Source organism: Engystomops pustulosus, chromosome 1 (genome assembly GCF_040894005.1).
Source record: "Engystomops pustulosus chromosome 1, aEngPut4.maternal, whole genome shotgun sequence".
Classification (NCBI taxonomy): domain Eukaryota; kingdom Metazoa; phylum Chordata; class Amphibia; order Anura; family Leptodactylidae; genus Engystomops; species Engystomops pustulosus.
The window spans coordinates 99,122,177-99,146,267 of NC_092411.1; the positions used below are offsets into that span (position 1 = coordinate 99,122,177).

At 46.3% G+C, this 24,091-nt stretch overlaps 1 protein-coding gene across 1 annotated transcript in view; it reads right to left on the reverse strand.

Annotated features, from left to right (window-relative positions):
* NFATC4 (nuclear factor of activated T cells 4) overlaps window positions 1–24,091 on the reverse strand; it is a 77,776-nt gene that overhangs the window by 12,586 nt on the left and 41,099 nt on the right. Inside the window, exons 4-5 of the mRNA XM_072149823.1 lie at window positions 19,948–20,147; window positions 19,015–19,187 (exon numbers count right to left, since the gene is read on the reverse strand). Of these exons, the coding sequence (XP_072005924.1) occupies window positions 19,015–19,187; window positions 19,948–20,147 (373 nt within the window). The remainder of the gene's footprint in view (window positions 1–19,014; window positions 19,188–19,947; window positions 20,148–24,091) is intronic.

A 24,091-nucleotide genomic window follows, 5' to 3' on the forward strand; every position in this document is an offset into this window, starting at 1 on the left:
CTGCGATATGCAGCAAAGCCCATCTCTGTATGAAGAAGGCTCAGCCCGTGAGCCTTCTTCATACAACCTTCACAGCTCCGTGGCGGATATATCCGTCACAGAGCGTGAAGGGGTTAACTAGGGGTCGTCTGTAAATCGGGTGTCCTAAAGTAGGGGACCGCCTGTATCCTGACAATTATGTTGTGATATCAGAGTTATTCACTTTTCTGAAATAACTATAGCATAGTATATGTCATTGATGGCAAACCTTTAAGAGACGTAGTGCGCAAAATACAACCAAAATCCACTAATTTATAGCAAAGTGCCAGCATGGCAGTTAAGCAGTAATTTATTGCTCCTTGCTCTGTCATAGCTTTCAATTGTATCAACATCCTGAGGGCACCATTATAGTAGAAAGGAGGACAAATGCTGGGTCCCCTGAAAAGGAAGAATTGCCGGGCCTGAAGCAGGAGCTACAATGATCATCCACATGATCTGTCCACATCTTCCCACTCCTACTTTAGTCCCAGACAGAGATGTCGCTTTAAAATAGCAATAAGCAATTCAAGTCCTGGGCTGTCTGGGACTTCATGAAGTTATCTTGAATCTTCTCTGGTGATGACCTAGTTGCCCACAGAGAGGGATCTGAGAGCACCCATGCCATAGGTTTGCCACCACTAATATATAGTATATTGACAATATTTCAATTGAATGACAAAGCTGGTTTCTATGGAAATGGTAAGGAAGGATTTTGAGTGAATCAACTGCTATCGTCTGTTCCAATCTTTGAATTGACCTCAAACTTGAACTTTTTACTCGGCCTGAGGCGAATCTGCCTGCATCATAAGCATGACTTTCTTGAGAAAATTAATGTCCCAATACTTTTATTCAAAAGTAAAGCATTTTGGTGCAACATGGGTGTGACTTTGCTGTAATGAGCTGCGGGAAGCACAGGAGGTAAATGTTATTTGTTTATATACTTGTAATGTAAGTATGAAAACTAGTCAAGAAATATTGAGTGAAGCCGCATCCAGTCTTTTAGTTTAATTTATATTTCTAATGAGAGTCTTTCACACTCTTGTGGACCCTTTAAATTACAAATTTCAATTCATTTTCACATGTTATCTACATTTAGAACATGAGCAGAAATGAAATGTCTATACCTTAAAGGGCATCTGCCACCAGGATGAAAGACTGTCTGCATATAAACCTGAGGAGCTCCAGGCTCCATAGGTGTTAATGGGGCCTGGAGCCCCTCAGGATAATTTGCATAAAGTCTTTCATCCTGGTGGTAGATGCCCTTTAAGCATATACAGGAGACCAACAATGGCCACATCAAAGAGGGGTCTGATAACAGTATCGGATAATTTCAAACCTATCTAGACCTCATGTCAGTTCATCAAAGGAACGAGCCTGGTTGTGGCTTAGTTCCCTCCAAAAAAAATCATATTTGTCAAATAGCTTGAATATAATTCACAGTTATGATTTTCGATTTCCTATCTCTGAAATTGGAGGAATTTAGCTATGCAGGAACCTGGTCAAATCCAATAATCCCCCTGATTTTAAGCCTAGCCACCCCAAGGTTAGTATGGGGTGATAGGTAACGAGATACCAAGATAATTGGAGTCAATAGCACGGTTATGACATCTTCCATTCAAAAGTGATGGGGTTTTCCACCAAGTAGGTTCAGTGGAAATACGCCATTTTGGATAGTAGGGCAGGATTGATGTTGTAAACCAAGAGGTTCCCTTATGTAAGTGTACCCTATGAAATTCGAGAGTAGGGGCTTATCAGAATACTCGACACACTCTAAACAATTGCTATTCCAAGAGAAACACCCTGGCTGTCTTCACTTGTTACATTCAATATTGCATGAAGCAAAATTATCAAGTGGTACAAATATAGGCTAAGTAAAACATAGCCATAAATGATTCTCACATTAAAAGAGAGGTATTCCAAACCCTACTCTAAACCCCTGCTGAAAACACGTGTCCTCGGAGGAGGAGACTTACATTAATGTGATTCAGGAGAGTCGCTTACACTGCATTCAACAGTATCTACTTGTGTGCATGCTTGTGAAGCGTACACTACCCTCCAGTACCTCCCCACACACTCGGTCCTGACACCTTCCCACCTCATACAGCGTGTCTTCTAAGAGGGTTGGGATTCCTAGTCCTGACATCACTGTGCATATGTGCATAATGAGGGGGCCGCCCCGAAGACGATTCTCCTAGGAGACGTCTGTTTATGTATGCGCGGACATGCGCCACACCATTTCCAGCATTAGAAATGGAGGTTCACAGAGTCAAAGGAGAAGGTGAATTTAACCAACTAAGTACACTCATAGCCACTATGAGGATATTGTTAATACGGATATATATTGTCCAGGGATATGAACATCGGAGTGGCGGGGGAGGTAGTGGCAAGCATCATTGTGGAGACCCTATTCTCCACCATCTGTAATGAAAAGGGACTGGAGGCAGTCAAATGTATCTATCCACAAGTGGTGTTCAGTATAGAACACATAACCAATTTGTGTTAAACTAGTTAAAGTTTTCCTTGAAAAGGATTTTTTTTCCCTTTTGACGCATCTGCCACCAGCTCAGGGGCACAACAAAGCTTATGCTTTCACATATGCTAACTTGTTCCTGTGCTGGTGGGAGACGACATGAGTGTTTGATTATGATCCCCACCCTGGCACTATACAGATTGATCTATTTTTAACATTTATAGACAATATCTATGTCCAATGGCATAGGGAGAAGGAGGGGTTTGTGAAATTTGGGTTGGGGTTCACTTCATTTAGAGACAGTCTTTGTAGCCTTTGTAAGGGTGGGAGTTATTTGTGGGGACACATAGGGGCAGGATAGCCATAGCATTCCCCACACTTCTTAAGCATGCGGACATGTAGATACCGTTGGAAGCGGTGACTCTCCTGAATCACGGTAAGGTAATTCTTTGTGTGCTCGTATGAGGTTTGCATGTCGGCCTACACACAAGTTGACCATGAATCTGCCTGAGAATGCAGATGCATTGATTTTATACCCGGTTAGAGAACCGGTATGCCTGGTTGAGAACACATGTTCTCAGTAGGTGTTTAGAATAGGGGTTTGGAATACCTCTCTCTTTTAATGTGAGAATCATTAAGGTTTCTTTTATTTAGCCTAATTTAGTACCACTTGATGATTTTGATGTGTTTTATATAATCGAATATAAGCCGAGTTGGGCTTTTTCAGCACAAAAATTGTTATCGTGGGAGAAGAGTCTTGGTGAGAGAGGTAAAGAAGAACTCCAAGCTCACCATGGCTGAGCTCCAGAGATGCAGAAGGGAGATGGGAGAAAGTTCCACAAAGTCAACTATCACTGCAGCCCTCCACCAGTCGGGCTTTATGGAAGATCAGTGCAAGACATATGGTAGCCTGGAAACAGTTTGCAAAAGACCCCATGAAAGACTCCCCGACTATGAGAAATAAGATCCTCTGATTAAATGATTAAACTTTGTGGTGTTACTTTTAAGCGGTATGTGTGGAAAAAACTAGACATTGCTCATCACATACCAAATACAATCCCAACAGTGAAACATGGTGGTGGAAGCATCATGTTATGGCTTGTTTTTCAGCTGCAGGAACAGGGTGACTGGTTGCAATTGAAGGAAAGATGAATGCAGCCAAGTACAGAGAAAACCTCTTCCAGAGTGCTCTGGACCTCAGACTGGGCTGAAGGTTCACCTTCCAACAAGACAATGGGGTTTAATTACTAAGAACAGTGCAAACTGCACTATATGCAGTTTGCCTGTGTAGTGTGCAGAGAGCGCCAGAGTCAGAATTTCTGGGGCAACGGCAGTGTACGGGGAGAGGAGGAGGAGGTGAGCGCAGCTCACCCCCGCCCCTCTCCATAGCAACCTATGGCGCACGGCGCCATATTACGGGAAAAGATAGGACAGGTCCTATCTTTTTCCCAGGTACGGAACGGTACGGTACCGCACGTGTGCTGCACCGTACCGCTCCCGTAGGGTGCCGTGCGCCCATAGAAGTGTATGGGGGACGTATATCGGCCGTATATACGTCGGCCGTATATACGTCCCCCATACATTAGTGTGAATGTAGCCTTACTCTGTGACCATTCTTAACTGGCCCAGCCAGAGCTCCCAATTGATCATCTCTGGAGAAACTTGGAAAAAGCGCTTCCACCAGTGTTCACCATCCAACCTGCGGGAACGGGGGAGGATCTGCAAGGAAGAACGACAGAGGATCCCCAAATGCCGGTGTGAAAAACTTGTTGCATCATTCCCAAGAATACTCATGGTTGTACTAGCTCAAATGGTGCTTCTACTCAATACTGAGCAAATGGTCTGAATACTCTTCTACTTCCTGTATTAATTACTCACGGTTTTCTAGATCTCTGCTACTAAAATTCAAAAGGAAGCTTAATCTGTGTGAGGGCTTATTTTCTGTGTAACAAATTTTACTTCTCAGTGAGGTTATTTATTATTCCATGCCGTGTACTGGGAAGCTGGAAAATAATTCCAAATGTGGTGAAATTGGCAAAAAACCACATTTGTGTCACTTTCTTGTGGGCTCAGTTTTTACGATTTTAACGGTGTGCTACAAATGACATCTCTGCTTTCTTCTTTGGTGCAGTACGATCAAGGAGATACCAAATTTATATAGGTTTTATTGTGTTTTAATACATTATAAAAATTAAAAGAATGTGTGCAGCAAAAAAATTTTTTCTCCATCTTCTGACGCTAATAACTTTTTCATACTTTGGTATATGGAGCTGTGTGATCTTTTGTGAAATGAGCTGACATTTTCATTGCTACCATTTTTGACTGTGCGACCTTTTGATCACTTTTTATCACATTTTTTATGTGATGTAAAATGGTAATGTAAAGGTAGTGTTTTGGGCATATGTGCGCTTTTTTCCGTTATAGGGTTCAACACTGGCAATAACCATTTTTATATTTTGATTGGGCATTTTGAGAACCGGTGATACCTAAAATTTTCGTGATTTTTAGTGTTTATTATGTTTCATATCATTATAAAGTAGGGTGATTTGAATTTTTTTTTTTTTTTTTATATTTTGTGGTCCCTCTAGGGTATTTAACCCTAAATGGTCTGATTGTTCCTACCATATACTGCAATATTACTGTATGGTATTCTTACACATTATTCATTACAGGCTCACTGTAAAAATAATTTACAATGCAGAATTTGTGACTGCTGAAAAATATGGCAGACTTTTAATGCCATATTGATAATGTTCTTGGGAGGAAGGGTTATAGGTTGGGACCCCTACCTGGTAACACATCTACTGTCAGACATTACAAACATATCTCTCTATGTACAGGTAGTAAGGGGCAGATGTATGACGTAAGATGTAAGGCTGTATGCATCAGGAGAGGGTGACTTTTTATTTGATTATTTTTATCTTAGTGTGTTACTTAGTGTGTTCTGTCTTGTTTGTAACTTGTGTGAATTGCTATGGTGAAAACATTTCAGTTTTCTGTTGTAACTGTTATGCAATATCTCTAGTTGCTATAGTTGTTCTTTTATACATTAGGACATTTAAAGGAAATGTGTCAACACATTTTATTTCTTGGGTAACATTTTTTCTTCTGCCTTTTACTGTGTTGTGGTTAAGGTGAAGTTAAGAGCTGGACCAGGTTCCCTTGTAAAATCCTGCTTATAGTTTTACATTGATTTGCTGTGGTTTTGTGATACAATAATTGGCCATGTCGTTTTTACACGTGAACATATAAACTTAAGAGGCAGGTATCAGAATACAGCAAGGATATTAAGATGCAATATTTCAGCTTCTGCTTACTTGTAGGACTATGGAAAGACATCCTGAAGTGTTTGAGCAATAAAACCAAAACACACGTATTGCCTAAATATGTTGGGTCTTTGCAATCAGCTAATGCCCGTCATGCCTGGCTTGTCAACTCTGTTGCTACTTCTTCTAAAACATTTTTATCTACCTGTAAGCTGCAAAGTTCTTTTTTTGTAGAACTTGCTTAAAAGTGTATTCACACAAAGACAAAATTCTTAAATATACTCAGGATAACAAACTAACACATTCTCTAATTTAATATAATTAACAAAAATATAGGATTTCACAGATATAATTCTAACCTGTCTCTATGAGTCCTGGTGTTTATATTTTGGTTGGCCCTGGATACGACCATAAACTCCTGACTATGATCGGGCAGATTCCTCTAACTTCTCTTGTACTGCAGGGAGATGGGCGATGGGAGATGGACATAAGCACTTTTTGTCCAGCAGCAGTGTGCAGAGATGACAAACTCTACAGACAAGATTAGGTCTTGATCTGAGGAGAGGGGGCATAGCAGTGATCCATTGGTGTATAATTGAGACATTTGGGACATTTGGAAGGTCTTTTGTGCGCCTTATGTATGATCATGTCTTTTATCTTGTGATACATGTTCAATTTTTCCTATCCTGACAGGTGCAAATTTTGGCTTCTTTTTGTGACTTTTTGCTGCAAATGTCTCAAATCCACATGGACACAAGCCACGTGAGGGGGTTATATACAGGAGTGGACACTACTATAAATTTTGGATTTGAGGCTGTGTCCTGCATTTTTAAGCACTGTAGTCACAACCCAGGGAGATGACGACATATGAGGGTGAGGTCACACGTTGCGTTTTGGCGGCGTTTTCTTTGCGTTTTGAAAGACAGTGCAGCAGCTGAGGAGAAGTGATTTGCCTATTTCCATTACTGTTAACATTTGCGCAAAATGGACAGCAAGTGGCTGACTAAATATAATACCTTCTAACGGGTGAATACACACACCTGTTATTTTAAAAGACAGTACAACTCCTCCAAGAAGAGCATATTCTAGTCTGAACTGTTTCTCGTAGATCACTGGACTATACTTTATGAGAATTCGTGGAAAAACAAATGCCAAACTAATGCAAATCAGCGGTGAAAAATGGATATTACCATATTGTTTTCATGACCTATATTCGTTTTTTTGCATCTAGCCTAAAGGATCGAAGTAGCATCAATGTCAGGGAAAATCTACCATCAAAATCTATCATGATAAACCAGGTACATACCCATAAATCCAGGCATGTGCAACATCCCCCACCGGGGCCCGCGGTACCGGAGTGGCTGGCGGTTGCAGCCTAAGCACGCTATTGTCACGGTGCTTGGTACGGGGGAACCGGAGGGCTGTCCTACAGCCTGGCAGGTCTCCAGCAGGGTGGTGTTGGCAAGAAAAGATGAGGGAGAGGCTGCTATAGCGGATCTCCCTGGGGCAACCCCTTAATGTCCCGAGTGTGAGTCTCTGGGTGATGGACAGGGTGCCGGTGATGAAGGCAGCCGTATTAGCAGGGACCAGACGGAGACAGAAGTTGAAGAAAACAACTTACAGTTCTTTATTTGAACCGGCAGGAACCGCAGCAACGTGCCTTTAACAGGTAGATGGAGTGCTGAGATGTGAGTTGGAGGGAGCCTCAGGAGATAGTTCACCAGCCTGGATGTAGAGGGCAGGCTGGGAGGCAGCTGTGTCCTGGTAGGAAGCTTCAGCTTGTCCTGTAGGGCTTCAGGTATCACCTTTAAAGGTAAGATGATACCCCTTTTCCTCACTACACTAACTCTAATCTATTAGCTCCACTCTTCAGAGGCAGGGGCTAGGCTCTTCCTGCTCTGGTATGGGCTAGACAGAGATTACTCACGCACACACTGATCTCTAGGATTCTCCTACACTTGAATCTCTCTGAGTGTTCTGAGATCTGAGACCTAGAACATTCCTGGCCAGGGGGTTTTATTACCTCCCTTTGGTCAGGTGGTGGCTGCTCCTCCAATCACATCTCAGCTTACAGAGCACAGGATGTAACACATATCATTGGACAATAGCATCTTGCATCATACAAAATACTTAACCTCTGCCTTGCCAGGCAGGATGCACCACTTCAATATCCCCTATGTCCTATAAGGACCATGTAGTGTAATGGGATTACATGCAGGTGGGACGTATTCGCAAACCCTCCCTCGCCATTGCATCGGCGAGGGTGTTGCATACCCCGGGGGCAATTGAAAGAGCCGCCCTCGGCTCGACTACAGATGGTTTGGGGCACAGAGGGGGCTAAGGGCACTTCTGGGAAGTGCAGGCTATGTGAGGTGTAGGGACAAACCGCCCATGGTCCTGGAGACAGGCACCTGGGTTGGTGTCGGACTAAGACAAAACATATAGCTGTATGACAGTTGGTCGCTGACGCCATTAAACCGAACTGTACAGTAGGAAAGGTGTGGTGTCATGTCCTGTAATCCACTCCTTGCACCAAGGCCTGTATATTTGTTATATCAACACTTCTTCCCTGGCGGCAATTATATAGTGTGTATATCTGCATTGCGTTAGCATATGCGACACGAGTACCTCCTGACTGGTATCCTTACCCATGTATGGGTGGCATCCAGGTGCTAACTCTGTAACACCCCCGGTCCCCTTAGGACCCGCAGTTTACGGACTACCCCCACGTGCAAACCTCAGTTTGAGGGATCAGGTAGCGGTCAGTGTTTTACATAGAAAGACGGTCCGACACAGCCACACTACAACCTGAAAAGCCTATGAAAGGGTTAATGCAGACTACTGGCATATCTTCTGACAGTGTGCAAACAGGTTAATTCACATTGGCTTAGGAGCCCAATGGGTACACATCTTAAAACTTTACAAACGTTACAGAGGTAGGCTACTCAGGGTAGCAGGATAAAATGTCTCTTTCCCTGCAAAGGAAAGGCATAAAAAGTGCAAGCAGAATGTCCATACCTAAAAAGGAAGGCATTAAGTGCAAAATAATAATCAATAGCCACTTTTCCCTTGTAGTATCTGGCAAAAGTCTCACAGAAGGTCTCTAATGACAAAGTCCATCTTCTGGGTACAGCCCTTGATGTGGGGAAAAGTGCACTGAGAAGCATAGGGTCTCCTCTATTTGGAGAGGGACAGAGTCCTTTGAAGAAATCTCTGCTGTGGCAGAGGAAGGGGTGCTATCATAGCACATGACAGTGATCAGTTCAAGGTATGTCTCTTTACTGAGATAAATAAGGGTAAGAGTCTCAGGAAAGTCTCTGGCTCTTTGGGGTAAGGACAGAAATATACACAATATGTACATAGTACCTGGAGAGGGCTACAGCCCTTCAGGGGTTAGTCTGCATCTTCTTCGGTGGTAAGTACTTCGGTGTCAGAAAAATGTACCTGCCTCCTCCTTCTGTGTGACACCAGCTGATACTCCTGCAGGTACGCAGGAGCTTTACCTTTTGTCTCCCTTTGAGACCTTCGAAGTTCCGGCCTGGAGAAGATAACAATCTCCTCATCGTCCTCCTCTGATTCAGGCGCTGGAGTCGGAGTCTCAGCTGGCTCTGATGTTTCAGGGGTTGCAGACAGTGGAGCCGGATCATCCTCCACAGGCAGCAGTATTGGAGACTGCGGTGGGGATGATGGTCTCTGCGAGGTACCTCTTACTGGAGTGGAAACAAAACAGAATTGAGGCACAGTCACAAGTTCCAAGAAACTGGGGGTAGGCGAACACAAGGAGGTCTGTAAGTTGGGGGTCGAGGTGAGAGGTGTGGACATAGGGGCAAAAGGACGAAGACATCTCTTCAGCCGGTTCCTATGTACCCGGAGTGGTGGACGGTCTCCTCTTGAAATCTCGTAGACTTCAGGGGAGAGACTGTCCCTAACTAGGTATGGCTCACGCTCCCAACGCCCATCTAGCTTACTGGTAGGATGGTTGTTGCGCAGCCACACTCGATCTCCTGGGGCAAAAGGCTCAGCACAGGCATTACGATCGAAGTCCTTTTTTTGTTTCTCTCGGGCCTCTTCCAACCGCAGATCCACAACTTCTCTGGCATCCGCCAGGCGCCTCTGGTGTTCGTGAACCCAGTCAGTCTGGGGGAGTAAAGACTGGGAATCAGGGGACTCCATGTCCCAGGTCATATCAGCAGGGAGATGGCCATGTCTCCCGAACATCAGATAGTACGGGGTGTACCCGGTAGAGCAATGATTGGTATTGTTGTACAGGTACACTAATTCGGGCAACAGTTTTGGCCAGTCAGCCCTCTTTGCAGGGGTCAGAGTCCTCAGCATATTGATTAGAGTCTGGTTCATCTTTTCACAAAGCCCGTTGCCTTGGGGATGATAGGCTGTGGTCCTCAGCTTCTTGCAGCCATATGGAGTGCACAGCTCCTGGAAGACTTGGGACTCAAATGCTGTTCCTTGGTCTGTAAGGATCTGGTCCAGACAGCCATAGGGGAGGATGAAGCTTTTCCACAGGGCCGCTGTGGTAGTCCTTGCAGACAGATCTCTGACAGGTACTGCAACCACAAATTTGGTATAGTGGTCGATGATCGTAAGAGCATAACTGTGACCGGATCTGCTGGGCTCCAACTTCACGTGGTCCAATGCCAGGATCTCCAAGGGCCGTTGGCTCACAATAGGACGTAGAGAGGCCCTTTGATTGTGTCGCTCTCCTCGAGCGATGGCGCAGGCTGGGCATTCTCGACACCAGGCTTCAATGTCGGACTTCATGTTGACCCAGAAGAATCGTCTTCGGAGGGTGGCTTCAGTCTTCTGAGCGCCAAAGTGCCCGGACTGGTCATGGTACATTTCCAGTACTATCTTGGCGTCCCTCCTGGGAATCACAATCTGGTATAGCCGGTCATAAGTGATAGGGTCCAGAGTTCTTCTCTTTAGCAGACCCTGGTGCATGCTCAGAGTCTTTCTCTGGCGCCACAATTGAGACAGTTCTCCATCAGCTCTTCTGCGCCGGATTCTTTCAGGCACTCGCCCACTAGAGAGATAGTCCATTACTTCTCCTGTGGCACGGCTATCAGCCTGAAGACTCATCCAGAGGTCCTTTTCCGCAGGGGGCTCTGACTCTTCTTGAGGAGTAGCTGGCGCTGCCTCTGTCGGTAGGGAGTAAACTCTCTGGGCATCTTGACGCACAAACCGGGCATAGAACGCTGGCATCTCCACATCTTCCCACTGAGCATCCGTGGAGGGTCCCTCCCACTGGCCAGGGAGACGGGACAGAGCGTCGGCGTTGTCATTGGTCTTACCAGCCCGGTACTTGATGGTAAAGTTGAAATTGGCAAGTCTGGAGGCCCACCGTTGTTCCAGTGCTCCAAGACGTGCGGTGTTCAGATGCGCCAAAGGATTATTGTCTGTGAAGACAGTGAAAGATGATGCAGCTAGGTAGTCCTTGAACTTTTCGGTCACAGTCCAGACTAACGCCAGAAACTCCAACTTGAAGGAACTGTAGTTCTGGTCGTTTTGCTCCGGTTCTCGGAGGGAACGGCTGGCGTAGGCTATGACCCTTTCAGTTCCGTTTTGGAGCTGGGATAATACCGCCCCTAGACCTTGCTTGCTGGCATCAGTGTATAGGGTGAAAGGCAGACTGTAGTATGGATATCCCAACACCGGAGGTTCAGTCAGCCGTTGCTTGAGCATCTGGAAGGCAGCTTCTCGTTCGGCCGTCCACTCAATGGATACTCGGGAACGTTGGCTCTCTTTTGGCAGGCCCCTTAGAAGCTCTTGCAGGGGAGCCGCCAGCTGGGCAAACTTCGGGATGAAACGCCTGTATTAACTGGCAAATCCCAGGAAGCTTTTGATGTCCCGTACGGTTGATGGGGTAGGCCAGTCGTGGACAGCTGCAATCTTCTCTGAATCTGGCCCAATTCCATGAGCGCTCACCACATGTCCCAGGTACTTGACACTAGGTTGTAGCAGGTGGCACTTGGATGGCTTGACCTTCAACCCATGTTGGGTCAGGATTTGGAAGACTTCCGCCAGATGGTGGAGGTGGTCTTCATAAGTCTTGGAGTAGATGATGATGTCGTCCAAATATAGCAGGACGGTCTCAAAGTTGCGATGACCCAAACATCTCTCCATCAGCCGTTGAAATGTGCCTGGGGCGTTGCATAGCCCGAACGGCATGTTGTTGAACTCGAACAGGCCCATTGGGGTGGTGAAAGCCGTCTTCTCTCTGTCTTCTGGTGCCATGGCCACTTGCCAGTAGCCACTGGTCAGGTCCAGGGTAGAGAAGTAGGCAGCTGACCCTAGGGCTGTGAGGGATTCCTCGATTCGAGGCAGAGGATAGGCGTCCTTGTGGGTGATATTGTTGATCTTCCTATAGTCAACACAGAATCGAAGGGTTCCATCCTTCTTCTTCACAAGGACCAGCGGGGCAGCCCATGGGCTGCGACTCTCCCGGATAACGTTGGCTGTCTTCATCTCTTGTACCAGCTTCTTCACCTCTTGGTAACGGGCTGGAGGTATGGGCCGATATCGTTCCTTGATAGGAGGATGAGAGCCAGTAGGGATGGTGTGTTGGATCAGAGTAGTCTGCCCAAAATCCAGTGGGTGTTTGCTGAAGGCCTGGTGGTGCTTCATAACGACATCCAGGACACCTTGTACTTGGTCTGCAGGAGTAAAATCGTCGTCTCCAATATTGAGCTCAAGCCACCAGGATTGCTCGGCAGGCTCACCTTCAGCACCTTGCTTCACTTCCAACTGTTGGGAGGCAGACAGAGAGGTTTCCACCAAGTCTTCAGGATGGACGCTGAAGAGAGTGGCTACGGCTTGGTACTTTCTCAGATCCACTGGGGAGTCTCCCACATTTAGTAATCGAATGGGTACTTGTCCTCGGGATACAGTGACTAGGCTCCTGGCGGCTAGAATGGGCAGGTCTTCATCAGCTGGTAGAGGTTCTACTATCGCCTGGTAGTCTTGACCTTGGACGCCCATGCAGGTTCGACACCATACTAACGTCTCAGTCCCAGGTTGAAGGCGGACAGGTTGGGGATCCTTGATCCGGGCTCTGCAGATTTCACCATTAGGGCCAGCAAACTTCTGTTGCGCCGCTAGAACCTGCATAGTCTCCTGAATTACCTTCCGGGAACCGTTGGGCACTGTTGGCAGGGAGTCGTGGAGAGCCTTCAGCACTTCAGGGTAGCAGTTGCGGAGGACATTGGTACCCAGTACCAGGGAGAAGTTACCGTTTTCGGGCACTCGTGTCACCACTACGCCCTGTCTGGTTAACTCAGTGTCTCCAATGGTTAGTGTGGGCTCCCAGTAGCCGCGGATGGGAACGGGTTTTCCGTTCGTAGCAATAATGTTCAAGTAAGCCTTGGGAGGCTGGACTAAGGATGCTTTTCCTCGGCATTTCTCGAAGGCAGCACTCCGGAGGGTGGTCACTTGAGAGCCGGTATCAATTAAGGCCGGTAGGGTAACTCCATTGATGGTTACATGAACCATGGGGCGAGTCCCCACGAACCTGGGCATCCAGTTAGCATCTCGGGGACTTACAAGTTCTTCCCTTGGAGGTCGTCCCTTAGCTCCAAGGGTTTGTCGTTTAACTGACGACAATCATTCTCTTCATGCCCATATTTATGGCAGTAGTTGCACCGCTGGCGGGGTTTCTTCTGACTCCAGGTGCTTAACGACTTCGCTTCTTTTGGGCGCTGTTTAGTCGGAGAGTCACGAGGAGTAGCTGACCATACCGGGTTCTCTGGAGGTTTCCTCCTCATAGCGGAGACAGTTACTTCCAACTGGGTCAACCGATCGAGGATTTGATGCAGGGTGTCCGCCAGATTAGGGACCGGTCCTGATATGCCAGTAGCTTCCATAGCCGCAGGAGTAGGTGATGCTGACTGCGTGGGATGGCAAGCGAGAGCAGATTCTTCCATTTCCACGGATTCAGGCTCTTTCTGCGGTCCAGTAGGTGGTCGGTCTCCTAATATGTCAATGGCAATTTCCTTAAACTCAAGGAAAGAGGCCTGGGCATGTTGAGAAGAGATGATCTTTAGTTGACACCTTTGATTTCTATCAACAAGTCCATTAATAAATTGTTCCCTTAAGGTTTGATCAGAGGTTTCAGCGTCTTTAGGCTCAAGGCAGGTGATGGCCTTCCATGTCTCCTGTAGGGAGAGGGCAAAGTCTCGGAGGGACTCTTGGGGCTTCTGTCTTTTCCCGAAGAATTTCTGCTTCAACTCGGAGACAGTACACTTGTCAAAGGTGTTGCGTAGCCTATCAAGAATTTGGACCACATTCTGACACTGTGCTCGGGGCCAAGACTTGACTTCCCGGAGAGCGGGTCCTTTCAACTGCCCGATGAGGATGCCCACTTTCTGTTCCTCTGTGAACGGGAGCAAGGCGAAGGTGGCTAACAACTTGTCCCTGAATTCAGGGAGAGTATGTGATTCTCCCTCATAGTAGGGTAACCAGGGGGCCCCCAGATAGTAGGGCATAGTCAGAGGCATCATGGTGGGAGTCCCAGGGACACTAGCTGTAGCAGGGCTGAAGGGACTCTCTGGAGGACTTAACATGCTCCGGTACCCTGAGGAGGGACCAGGGGATGGGACTTGCTCCAGTCCCGTATCTTCGTCCTGGGCGGACATGACTGGCCTAGCTGAGGGAAGTCTGTAGGGTTACACAATGTCCGTTGCTATGGGCGATGGCTAGAATGGGACGTGGGCACTTTAAGACACAGTCACTATTCCCTGGGAGGCGAGCCAATAACCTAGCGTCGGAAACAATCTCTACCCCCCTTTAACTTCCCCAGCGGTACTCACTCAGGATCAGCCGCGGTGACAGGGCAGCTCCGGTACACGAAGGTCTCCGTTCCCGATGTCCGGCAGGCAGCAGGGCTCGGTGATGCTCAGCGGTGTTCTCCAGTCGCAGGACACGTGCGCTGGAACTCCGGATGAGGCGCACACTGCTGACAGGCTTCAGGCGCGGCCTGCGCCGAAATCCAAGATGGCCGATTAACCCTCTTCGTTGCCGGCCGCACTCGCTCCAGCTCCTCCTCCACGGTAGTTCGCGCCACTCGCGCAGGGGGCGGAGCTTAGTGACGCCTCTGGAGTTCCCGCCAGTGAGGATTTGGCGGGCTGGAAATACTTGCGGCGCCACACGCCTCTGAGGTAAATGCTTCGGGCGCAGCAGCGCCGGATGTAGCAGAGCTGACACAGTTCTTGCAGGGCTTAACCTCCTGAGTGCTGGAGCGGAGCTCGACAGCACGTGGCAGCAGTAAAACAGTTCAATGTGAAACACACAAAGTCACTTGGGCCTATACCCGAATGGCAGCAGGGTTAGGCAGTACGATCGTTTCTTAATAAAGTACAGTCTTTAGTGCCAGGATAAGGCACAGAAGTATATATCCTGTGATTCGTGACGCCACTTGCAACATCCCCCACCGGGGCCTAGCCCTTGAGGTGAGGCCTGGAGACAGCCGGGGCCCGCGGTACCGGAGTGGCTGGCGGTTGCGGCCTAAGCACGCTATTGTCACGGTGCTTGGTACGGGGGAACCGGAGGGCTGTCCTACAGCCTGGCAGGTCTCCAGCAGGGTGGTGTTGGCAAGAAAAGATGAGGGAGAGGCTGCTATAGCGGATCTCCCTGGGGCAACCCCTTAATGTCCCGAGTGTGAGTCTCTGGGTGATGGACAGGGTGCCGGTGATGAAGGCAGCCGTATTAGCAGGGACCAGACGGAGACAGAAGTTGAAGAAAACAACTTACAGTTCTTTATTTGAACCGGCAGGAACAGCAGCAACGTGCCTTTAACAGGTAGATGGAGTGCCGAGATGTGAGTTGGAGGGAGCCTCAGGAGATAGTTCACCAGCCTGGATGTAGAGGGCAGGCTGGGAGGCAGCTGTGTCCTGGTAGGAAGCTTCAGCTTGTCCTGTAGGGCTTCAGGTATCACCTTTAAAGGTAAGATGATACCCCTTTTCCTCACTACACTAACTCTAATCTATTAGCTCCACTCTTCAGAGGCAGGGGCTAGGCTCTTCCTGCTCTGGTATGGGCTAGACAGAGATTACTCACGCACACACTGATCTCTAGGATTCTCCTACACTTGAATCTCTCTGAGTGTTCTGAGATCTGAGACCTAGAACATTCCTGGCCAGGGGGTTTTATTACCTCCCTTTGGTCAGGTGGTGGCTGCTCCTCCAATCACATCTCAGCTTACAGAGCACAGGATGTAACACATATCATTGGACAATAGCATCTTGCATCATACAAAATACTTAACCTCTGCCTTGCCAGGCAGGATGCACCACTGCAATATCCCCTATGTCCTATAAGGACCATGTAGTGTAATGGGATTACATGCAGGTGGGACGTATTCGCAAACCCTCCCTCGCCATTGCATCGGCGAGGGTGTTGCACATGTTTATGTGATAATCTTCTTATATGTGTCATGCATGGTCTACTTCTTTTGATAGCAACTCCTATAATTATACTAATTAACCTGAATGGTTATGGGGGGTGTTTCTAGAGCCCCTCTGTGCTTTAGATTTACAGGCTGTTACAGTGAGCAGAGCAGGTCTCCCCTTCCTACTGCTGCTAGATTACACAGGTAAAGGGAAGAAGGAGAGAACAGGGGGTTGGGAGAGACATGTTTTGCTCATTGTAAAAGCCTGAGAAGTTGATTTTAGAAGAAAGGAGGCCATGGATAACAACTATAAAAATTACTACACTCCCGGTACCATTATCTATGAGTAAGGCTCCATGTATGACCGCAAGCTTGCGGCACCGTACAGCTCCGTACACAGGGAAAAGATAGGACATGCCGTGGATCCCTATGGAGAGGGAAGGGGTCACCCCTCCTCCTCTCCATGGCGCCGGACTTATGCCCATCCAGAATACGTTCGTGTAAATGCAACCTAAGTGTCCTTCATTTAACCATGCTTGATTTTGATGGTAGATTTACTTTAAATTTAGGACTAGCATCGGTCTAATGATGCGAATGATTAGTATGTACATAACAACATGAGGCTGTGTCACGGCCAACCCTTGCCCCTCGCTGGCGATCTTAGATTTAAAGGACCAGTGCCCCGCTGATTGGCACTGGCCATTTCCTGGATTACAATAAAAGCCAGCCTCTTTCAGTATTTCCAGCGGGATCTTCGTGCTATATGCCTAAGAGAAAGCTTGCTCCATTGTCATTTATCTGTGTATTGATCTCCTGTTGTGATCCCGCACCTGTTCCCGTTTATGCTCCTCCGCTGCCAGCCTTGACCTTCTGCTTTGCCTCTGACCCTGAACCTTTGCTGCCTGTCTTGACCTACTGCCTGTCCCAACCACGAACTTGCCTTCTGACTCTGTATCTCACCTTGGCTGCCACCGCGGACAAAGTCGCACCTGTGGAATGACCTGGTGGTACCACGCCCCACCAAATCAAAACTTTGTGGTTCTGGTGAAGACCGGGTGCCACTTAGACTCTAGTCCCAGGTGTTGGCTTACGTCATCGTCCGCGGTGGTCCAGTGGGTCCACTAGCCCTGGAGCCTGAAAGGTTGTACTTATTTTGCAAGAGCAAATTCACAGCAAATTATGTATGCAAAATTTAATTATATTTAAATTAAGGGTAGAAAGTTTACATCTTGTCCCCTATTTACAAATCTTCATAAGATTCCCTGTCATCATTATTCACCTAGTATTCTCTGTTTGGCCATTTGCAAATAAGTTTCCATAAGGAGAGCTCTTACTTACTGACCCTCGTCAATAGCCTCTCATTCAAGTACACCAGTTCCCTATGCTGTTCTGAGGAGACCCAATAAGACAGTGCTGTCTACAGTTGAGAATCTGTTCCTTTTGGATCAGATATACTGGTTTGGCTTTAAACCTACATCATATCATTCAGCTTCCTGAAAGTAATGCTTGATGTTAAGCCTCAAGCATGTTAAGGAATGCCTCTCAAAGTAGCAAATAGAGGCGTTGTTTTCCTTGTCCCATCCTGGAAAATATATAAACATATTTTCCAGAATACCCTGGTGGAGCATTAATAGCTATAAGTCTCCACACACTTACAAGGCAGGCGTAATTGGTAAATTCTCCGTAAAGAGAAATCTTACTTCTTCCCCCTGTTTGGCTATAGTCACACTCTTGTGACTACTCTCCATTTTGAATACTTGATCAAAATGGTGGTATGGTGATGTGATTTAGCAAAAAAAGATGTATATTATACTGGGTTGGTGTAGCAGTAGGACTTTTTGTAGATTTTGTGCTGCTCTCACCACTTTTTATAAAAATGGGAAAGAGTTTGGTACTGATTAAATCTGAAATGTCCAGCACATGGCATAAAGTAAATTTCAGTTTATGACACATGGATGGCCTTAAATACATGTGGTTCTTAATAATTGTGGTGCATTTGGTCCCAGCAGTGTTTAGATTAAGACCAGCATTTTACAAAGTAATTCCCCTTACTCCCTGTGTGTCAGAATCTCTATAGCTAATAATAGATCAAGCAACTGACGTGCAATAATCTTTAACTATTTTATTCTTTTCTGCCTATTGTATTTATAAAAAACACTCAACTAATTTTAGCAATAGGGATGTATTGAAAATGTTTAGTGCAAGACACTTTGCATTGATAGCTAAATAGAGCATAGCTCCACAGTTATTTTATTGCTATAAGCTAACTAAGATTTGGGTGGTAAATTCTCTCTCTCATCTTATTCAGAAGCATCAACTAAAAACTGTAACAGGTCCTGCAGCTCAGTTGCACCCTCTTACCTTGCAATCTCACAGGAGACAATTCAGTCAAATGTCCCCCCACCAGTGTCACACTCACTCACTGCCCAGGTAAGTGCTTCTTATTTTCCTACAGGATCTTAGCACAATGAGGCTCATTTACTAAGGGTCCGTCGGACACATTTTCATCGGGTTTCCTGGCGATTTCTGTTTTGCGCTGAATTGCCCCAGGATTTTGGCTCACGCGATTGGAATTTTGCGCATCGGCGCCAGCTTGCACGTGACTGAAATCGGGGGGGGGGGGGGGGGTTTGACCGTCGGTGGAACTCGGTACAGAAGCGACAGATGCAGGAACAGGGGCGCACTGCCTTAGTGAATCACGGCAGACCTCGTCGGTCAACACACCGTGGGATCGCGACAGGACCGGGTAAGTTAATGTGTCCCAATATGTGTATTTCTCACGCATAAAGGTGTATATTGCCTCTAATGCATACATAACTCACTGCCCTACAAATAAGCTAAAACCAACCATAATCTGTACTTACAGCATTCTATAGGTATAGAGGCCACTTGCAGAGAGATTCCTTTTCCTCCACCTTGTGGAATGTGCACCCGGAACACAAGGCGGACACGAGTGTTTTTACGGCCAATATCTGTCTCACCCTTTCTGAGCTCAATATCTGAATTCCGAAGCTTCAAGATTCCAGCGCAGTCTATACTGGAACATGGATATATACATCATCCATTAGTAAAATATCAAATTAGTTGCATACATTCCTTCAAAAAGCATATAGAATTACAGAAATAGATACTTAAAGGGAACCTGTCACCACATTTTTCATAAATACAGCTCGTGGCAGGGTCCCATAGAGCCCTATTAACTGACATCCTTATTTTAGGTAAAAATTGTTTCCCTCAGATCCCCATGTAATCAACTTCATAATTTTACCTGGTATCCTGGGATATTTATAGCAAGTCACAGGGGTGTGGTCTCATGACAGGCTGACATCATCACGGGTCCTTTAGTCTCTTAACATTAGCAAACAGTTCCCTATGCATATAAATCTGATCAATGAAATCATATCATGCTGGCATGGAGGCATGGAAAGGAGTAGAAGTCCATGCAGGCATGTTGTGATTTCATTGATCAGATATATATCGAAGAAGGGATGAGCTGCTGGATTCAGCACAAGGAGGCTAAATGACCGGTGATGATGTCAGCCTGAGGAGGCCACATCCACCTCAACTGGCTTTAGATTTCCCTCGATACCAGGAAAAAATTATAAAGTTGATTATATGGGGATGTGAGGGAAACAATATTTGGCTAAAATAAGGGAGTCAGTTATTAGGGATCTATGGGAACCTGCCACTAGCTGTATTTGTGAAAAATTTGGTGAGAGGTCCCCTTTAATAAGCCACAGTGGAAGAAAAGGTGTCATGTAATTTTAATTCAATCTTGTTTGTGGCATGCAACTTACTTGGCACACATGTTGTTCTCAGGCAAAAGAGACATTTCCAGAACTTTTGTGCTTCCCACAAGAGCTTCATAACTGGGTGTTGCTACCATTTTCCCAGTGATTCGATGAACTTGGTAAAAGGCATGAGGTCTCAGGTTGCGTTCATCTGCAGTGCCAATGAACATCTGAAGGGTCAGTGGCTTTTCATTGTATCCCAAAAGCTGCAAAGAATAGCATTAGATTTATGTGCCAGTAAAATAATGTATTGCTGGGGATAAGAGTTTAGGTTGTCTAAGAACTTCATACTTGTTAAGATGATCTATCCATTAGAAAGAACAGTTGAGTCACAAAACATAAGACCAGGCAAACCTATTGTACAGGGGCAAGTGTTCCAAACTACCACTGGAACTGTCTTTACAATAAGAGCTGTTTGCTGGGAACGATTTGAACTGCTATACACAAACTTAACATCCCTTTGTAACGCCAAATTTAATCTGTAATTGTGTAAAGCGTTCTTCTATTGGACTCTTCTTTTGAGGGATGAATCAGTTCACAATCTGACCAATTCCACTGGGTTTGGCCTTGATGTTCGGTGATAAGTACCTTCCTGAATATAGTGTCTACTTTAAAATTGTTTGAAGAAAGACTGTTCAGTGAAGTTTTTCAGAGTTTAAATTATACTTTTATTTCTAGAGACGGTGCTTTTTTGGAATACATCTGGACCTACCAAAAGTAAGTATATAAACTTTCACAACCCTTTCTAGAGGTGGAAAAATTAATTAATGTCAATCAATTAATGTCAAATTAATTATGCTGTGGGCCACCGTACAAAATCACAATGAAAAACTTTACTAAAGTCGGGTGCCAGAAATGTGGGGATTATGCACCTGTGGCAGTAGTAAGTTATAATTAAGGTGGTTAGGGCGGTAGCCCGGGGCTCAAGCATTAAAGGAGGCCCAAGGCCAGGCCCGGCGCCAGCACCCGGCCAACCCGGGCAAGTGCCGGGGCCCCGGGGTACTGGAGGGGCCCACTCGGGCCCCCGGATCAATTGTACCAGTGTCGCTATAAGACACATCCGGATCGATCACTTTTATGCCTCTATGCTGCGCTGGTCGGGAGCGCAGCATAGAGGCAGAATCTAAAACTCACCTGTCCCGGTTCCCACGATGCAGCGCTCCGCAGGGTATGCGACAGCTCTGAAGCCGGCGCACATGATGACGTCATCGGATCACGTCATCGGATTACGGGAATCCCAGGTCAAAGACAGCTGCAGGCGCTGCTCCGGGGGAACCAGGAAAGGTAGATTATTTTTTCTTTCCCGGAGGGTGGGGGGGTTCAGTGTGTCTGCAGGGAGAGGGGGGAGGGAAGGGGTCAGTGTGTCTGCAGGGAGAGGGGGGAGGGAGGGGGTAATTGTGTCAGCAGGGAGGGGGGGGAGAGAGGGGGTCAGTGTGTCATCAGGGAGAGGGGGGAGGGAGGGGGTCATTGTGTCAGCAGGGAGAGGGGGGAGGGAGGGGGTCATTGTGTCATCAGGGAGAGGGGGGAGGGGGTCATTGTGTCAGCAGGGGGGGGGTTCAGTGTGTCCGGAGGGGGGGTTCAGTGTGTCCAGAGGGGGGGGGGGTTCAGTGTGTCTGGAGGGGGGGGGGGGTTCAGTGTGTCCGCAGGGGGAGGGAGGGGGTCTGTGTGTCGGCAGGGCGGGTTCAGTGTGTCCGGAGGTGGGGGTCAGTGTGTCCGCAGGGGGAGGGGGGGTTTAATGTGTCCGCAGGTGGAAGGGGGGTAGTCAGTGTGTCCGCAGGGGAGGGGGGGCAGTGTGGCCACTGGAGGGCGGCCCACGGAGGGGCCCACTAAGGCTCTGTCGCCCAGGGGCCCACTTAAACCTGGAGCCAGCCCTGCCCAAGGCCATCCAAAGAGCACACCAAATTTTATACTTAAGGACCTTAACCCATTAAATCCTTGGAATCGTTGGACATTAGAAGGTCCTCCAAAGGTCCTCAAACCAGGGACACATCCTCCATTCCCCAAGAAGCTTGTTTCTACTACCACACATAAAAAGTGAATTCCAGACTTGTAGAGGCTATAATATTTACACAGCCTAGGACCTACGTGCAGGTACATCCAGATCAACGCGTTTCAACAAAAACTGCCTTACTCATGATCTGTCAGCATGAATCACATGGAATAAAGAAGCTTTAATGTACTCTTATCCTTAAATGGTTTAGTGTGCCGGATCTTGTACATATTTTTCTACAATCGATAAAATAGCCCATTCTGCACAACCCCTTTAAGTAACAGTATTCAAATGTCTATCAGCTATCTCTCAAGTTAGCAGGGTCTAGTTATGTATTAACCCCTTAACGACATGATCCTCTTTTGTTTTTGTTTTCATTTTTCACTACCCACCTTCAAAAAACCTTTTTATTTTACTATGTACAGAGCTGTGTGTGGGCTTGTTTCCTGTGTAACAAATTGTGCTTCACAAATATATTCCATGCCATGTGCTGGGAAGTGGGCAATAAATTTCAAGTGCGGTGAAATTGGTGAAAAAATGCATTTGCGTCATTTTGGTTTATATAGGTTTCTCTGTGTGCCCCAAATGACACATCTCCTTAATTATTAGGATCATTATGATCACAGGGATACCAACTTTATACAGGTCTTATTTTGTTTTAATACATTTAAAAAGAAACCTTCTGTACAAAAAAAATTCTTTCTTTCAGAGTTTGGTGATGTGTCTTTTTTGCGGGATAAGCTGACCATTTTATTTGTAACAAAATGGTGAAAAAGAGGCGTTTTGGACTTTTGGGCACTATTTTCCTTTACTGGGTTCAACCAAGGGAATATATTTTGATAGATAGAACATTTTAGGACACAACGATACCTAAAATGTTTATGATTTGTTTATTTTTAAATCAATTTTAGGAAAAGGGCGTTGATTTGAACTTTTAAGCTTTTTGTAAAAAATTAAATTTTTTAAAAGATATCTTCCCCTATTTCTTACACCCCCTAAGGTACTCTAACCCTAGGTTGTCTGTCTGCTTCTAATATATGCTGCCATACTACACTATGGCAGTATATGTGGATTTTGTTACAAAGTGCCACTTGCACATTGGGGCACATTTACTTACTCGGTCCTGTTGCGATCCAGCGAGGAATCAGGTCTTCCGGCGATTCACTAAGGTAGTGCACCCGATGTCCACCAGGTGTCGCTTCTGCGATGAAGTCCGCCGGAGTTCCCCGGAGTTCACCGTCCTATCCTGGGTGCAGGTAAGTGCGTGTCAAGTGCGTGTCAATACCGCGGTTTTACCGAATCTTTTGGGTTTTCCGACAGCCACGCCCCCCGATTTCCATCACATGCATGCCGGCGCCGATGCGCCACAATCCGCTCATGTGCGCCAAAAACCCAGGGCAATTCGGCGCAAACCGGTAATTTTCGGAAAACCCGACGAAAAAGAGCGATTCGGGCCCTTAGTAAATGACCCCCATTGTGACAGATCTACTGAAAATACACATAAAGACCAGAGACCGTCATGGCAACCGATTGTCACTCCCTGAACTTTACATAGAGTGACAATCTAATCCAAGATAGCGGTGCCCAGGGTTGGACTGGAGTATCTGGGGCCCACCAGAGAAAATTACATTTGGGGCCCACTCATTATAAATAAAGAATGCAAGACTATGGGGCACATTTACTAAGGGTCCGTCAGATGCATTTCCGACCCGAATCCTTGTCGGACATTAACCCCTTAAGGACGCAGGGTTTTTCGGCCGATTTCTCGCTCTCCAACTTCAAAAATCCATAACTTTTTCATTTTTCCGTGTACAGAGCTGTGTGAGGGCTTATTTTGTGCATAACAAATTTTACTTTCCCGTGATGTTATTTATTTTAACATGCCGTGTACTGCGTAGCTGAAAAAAAATTCCAAATGTGGAAAAATTGAAAAAAAACGTCACGTGCGTCACGTTCTTGTGGGCTCAGTTTTTACGACTTTCATTCTTCGCTCCAAATAACATGCCTACTTTATTCTTTGGTTCGGTGCGATCGCGGTGATACCAAATTTATATAGGTTTTATTGTGTTTTAATACATTTTCAAAAATTAAACGAATGTGTACAAAAAAGAAAAAAATTTTTTTGCCATCTTCTGACGCTAATAACTTTTTCATACTTTG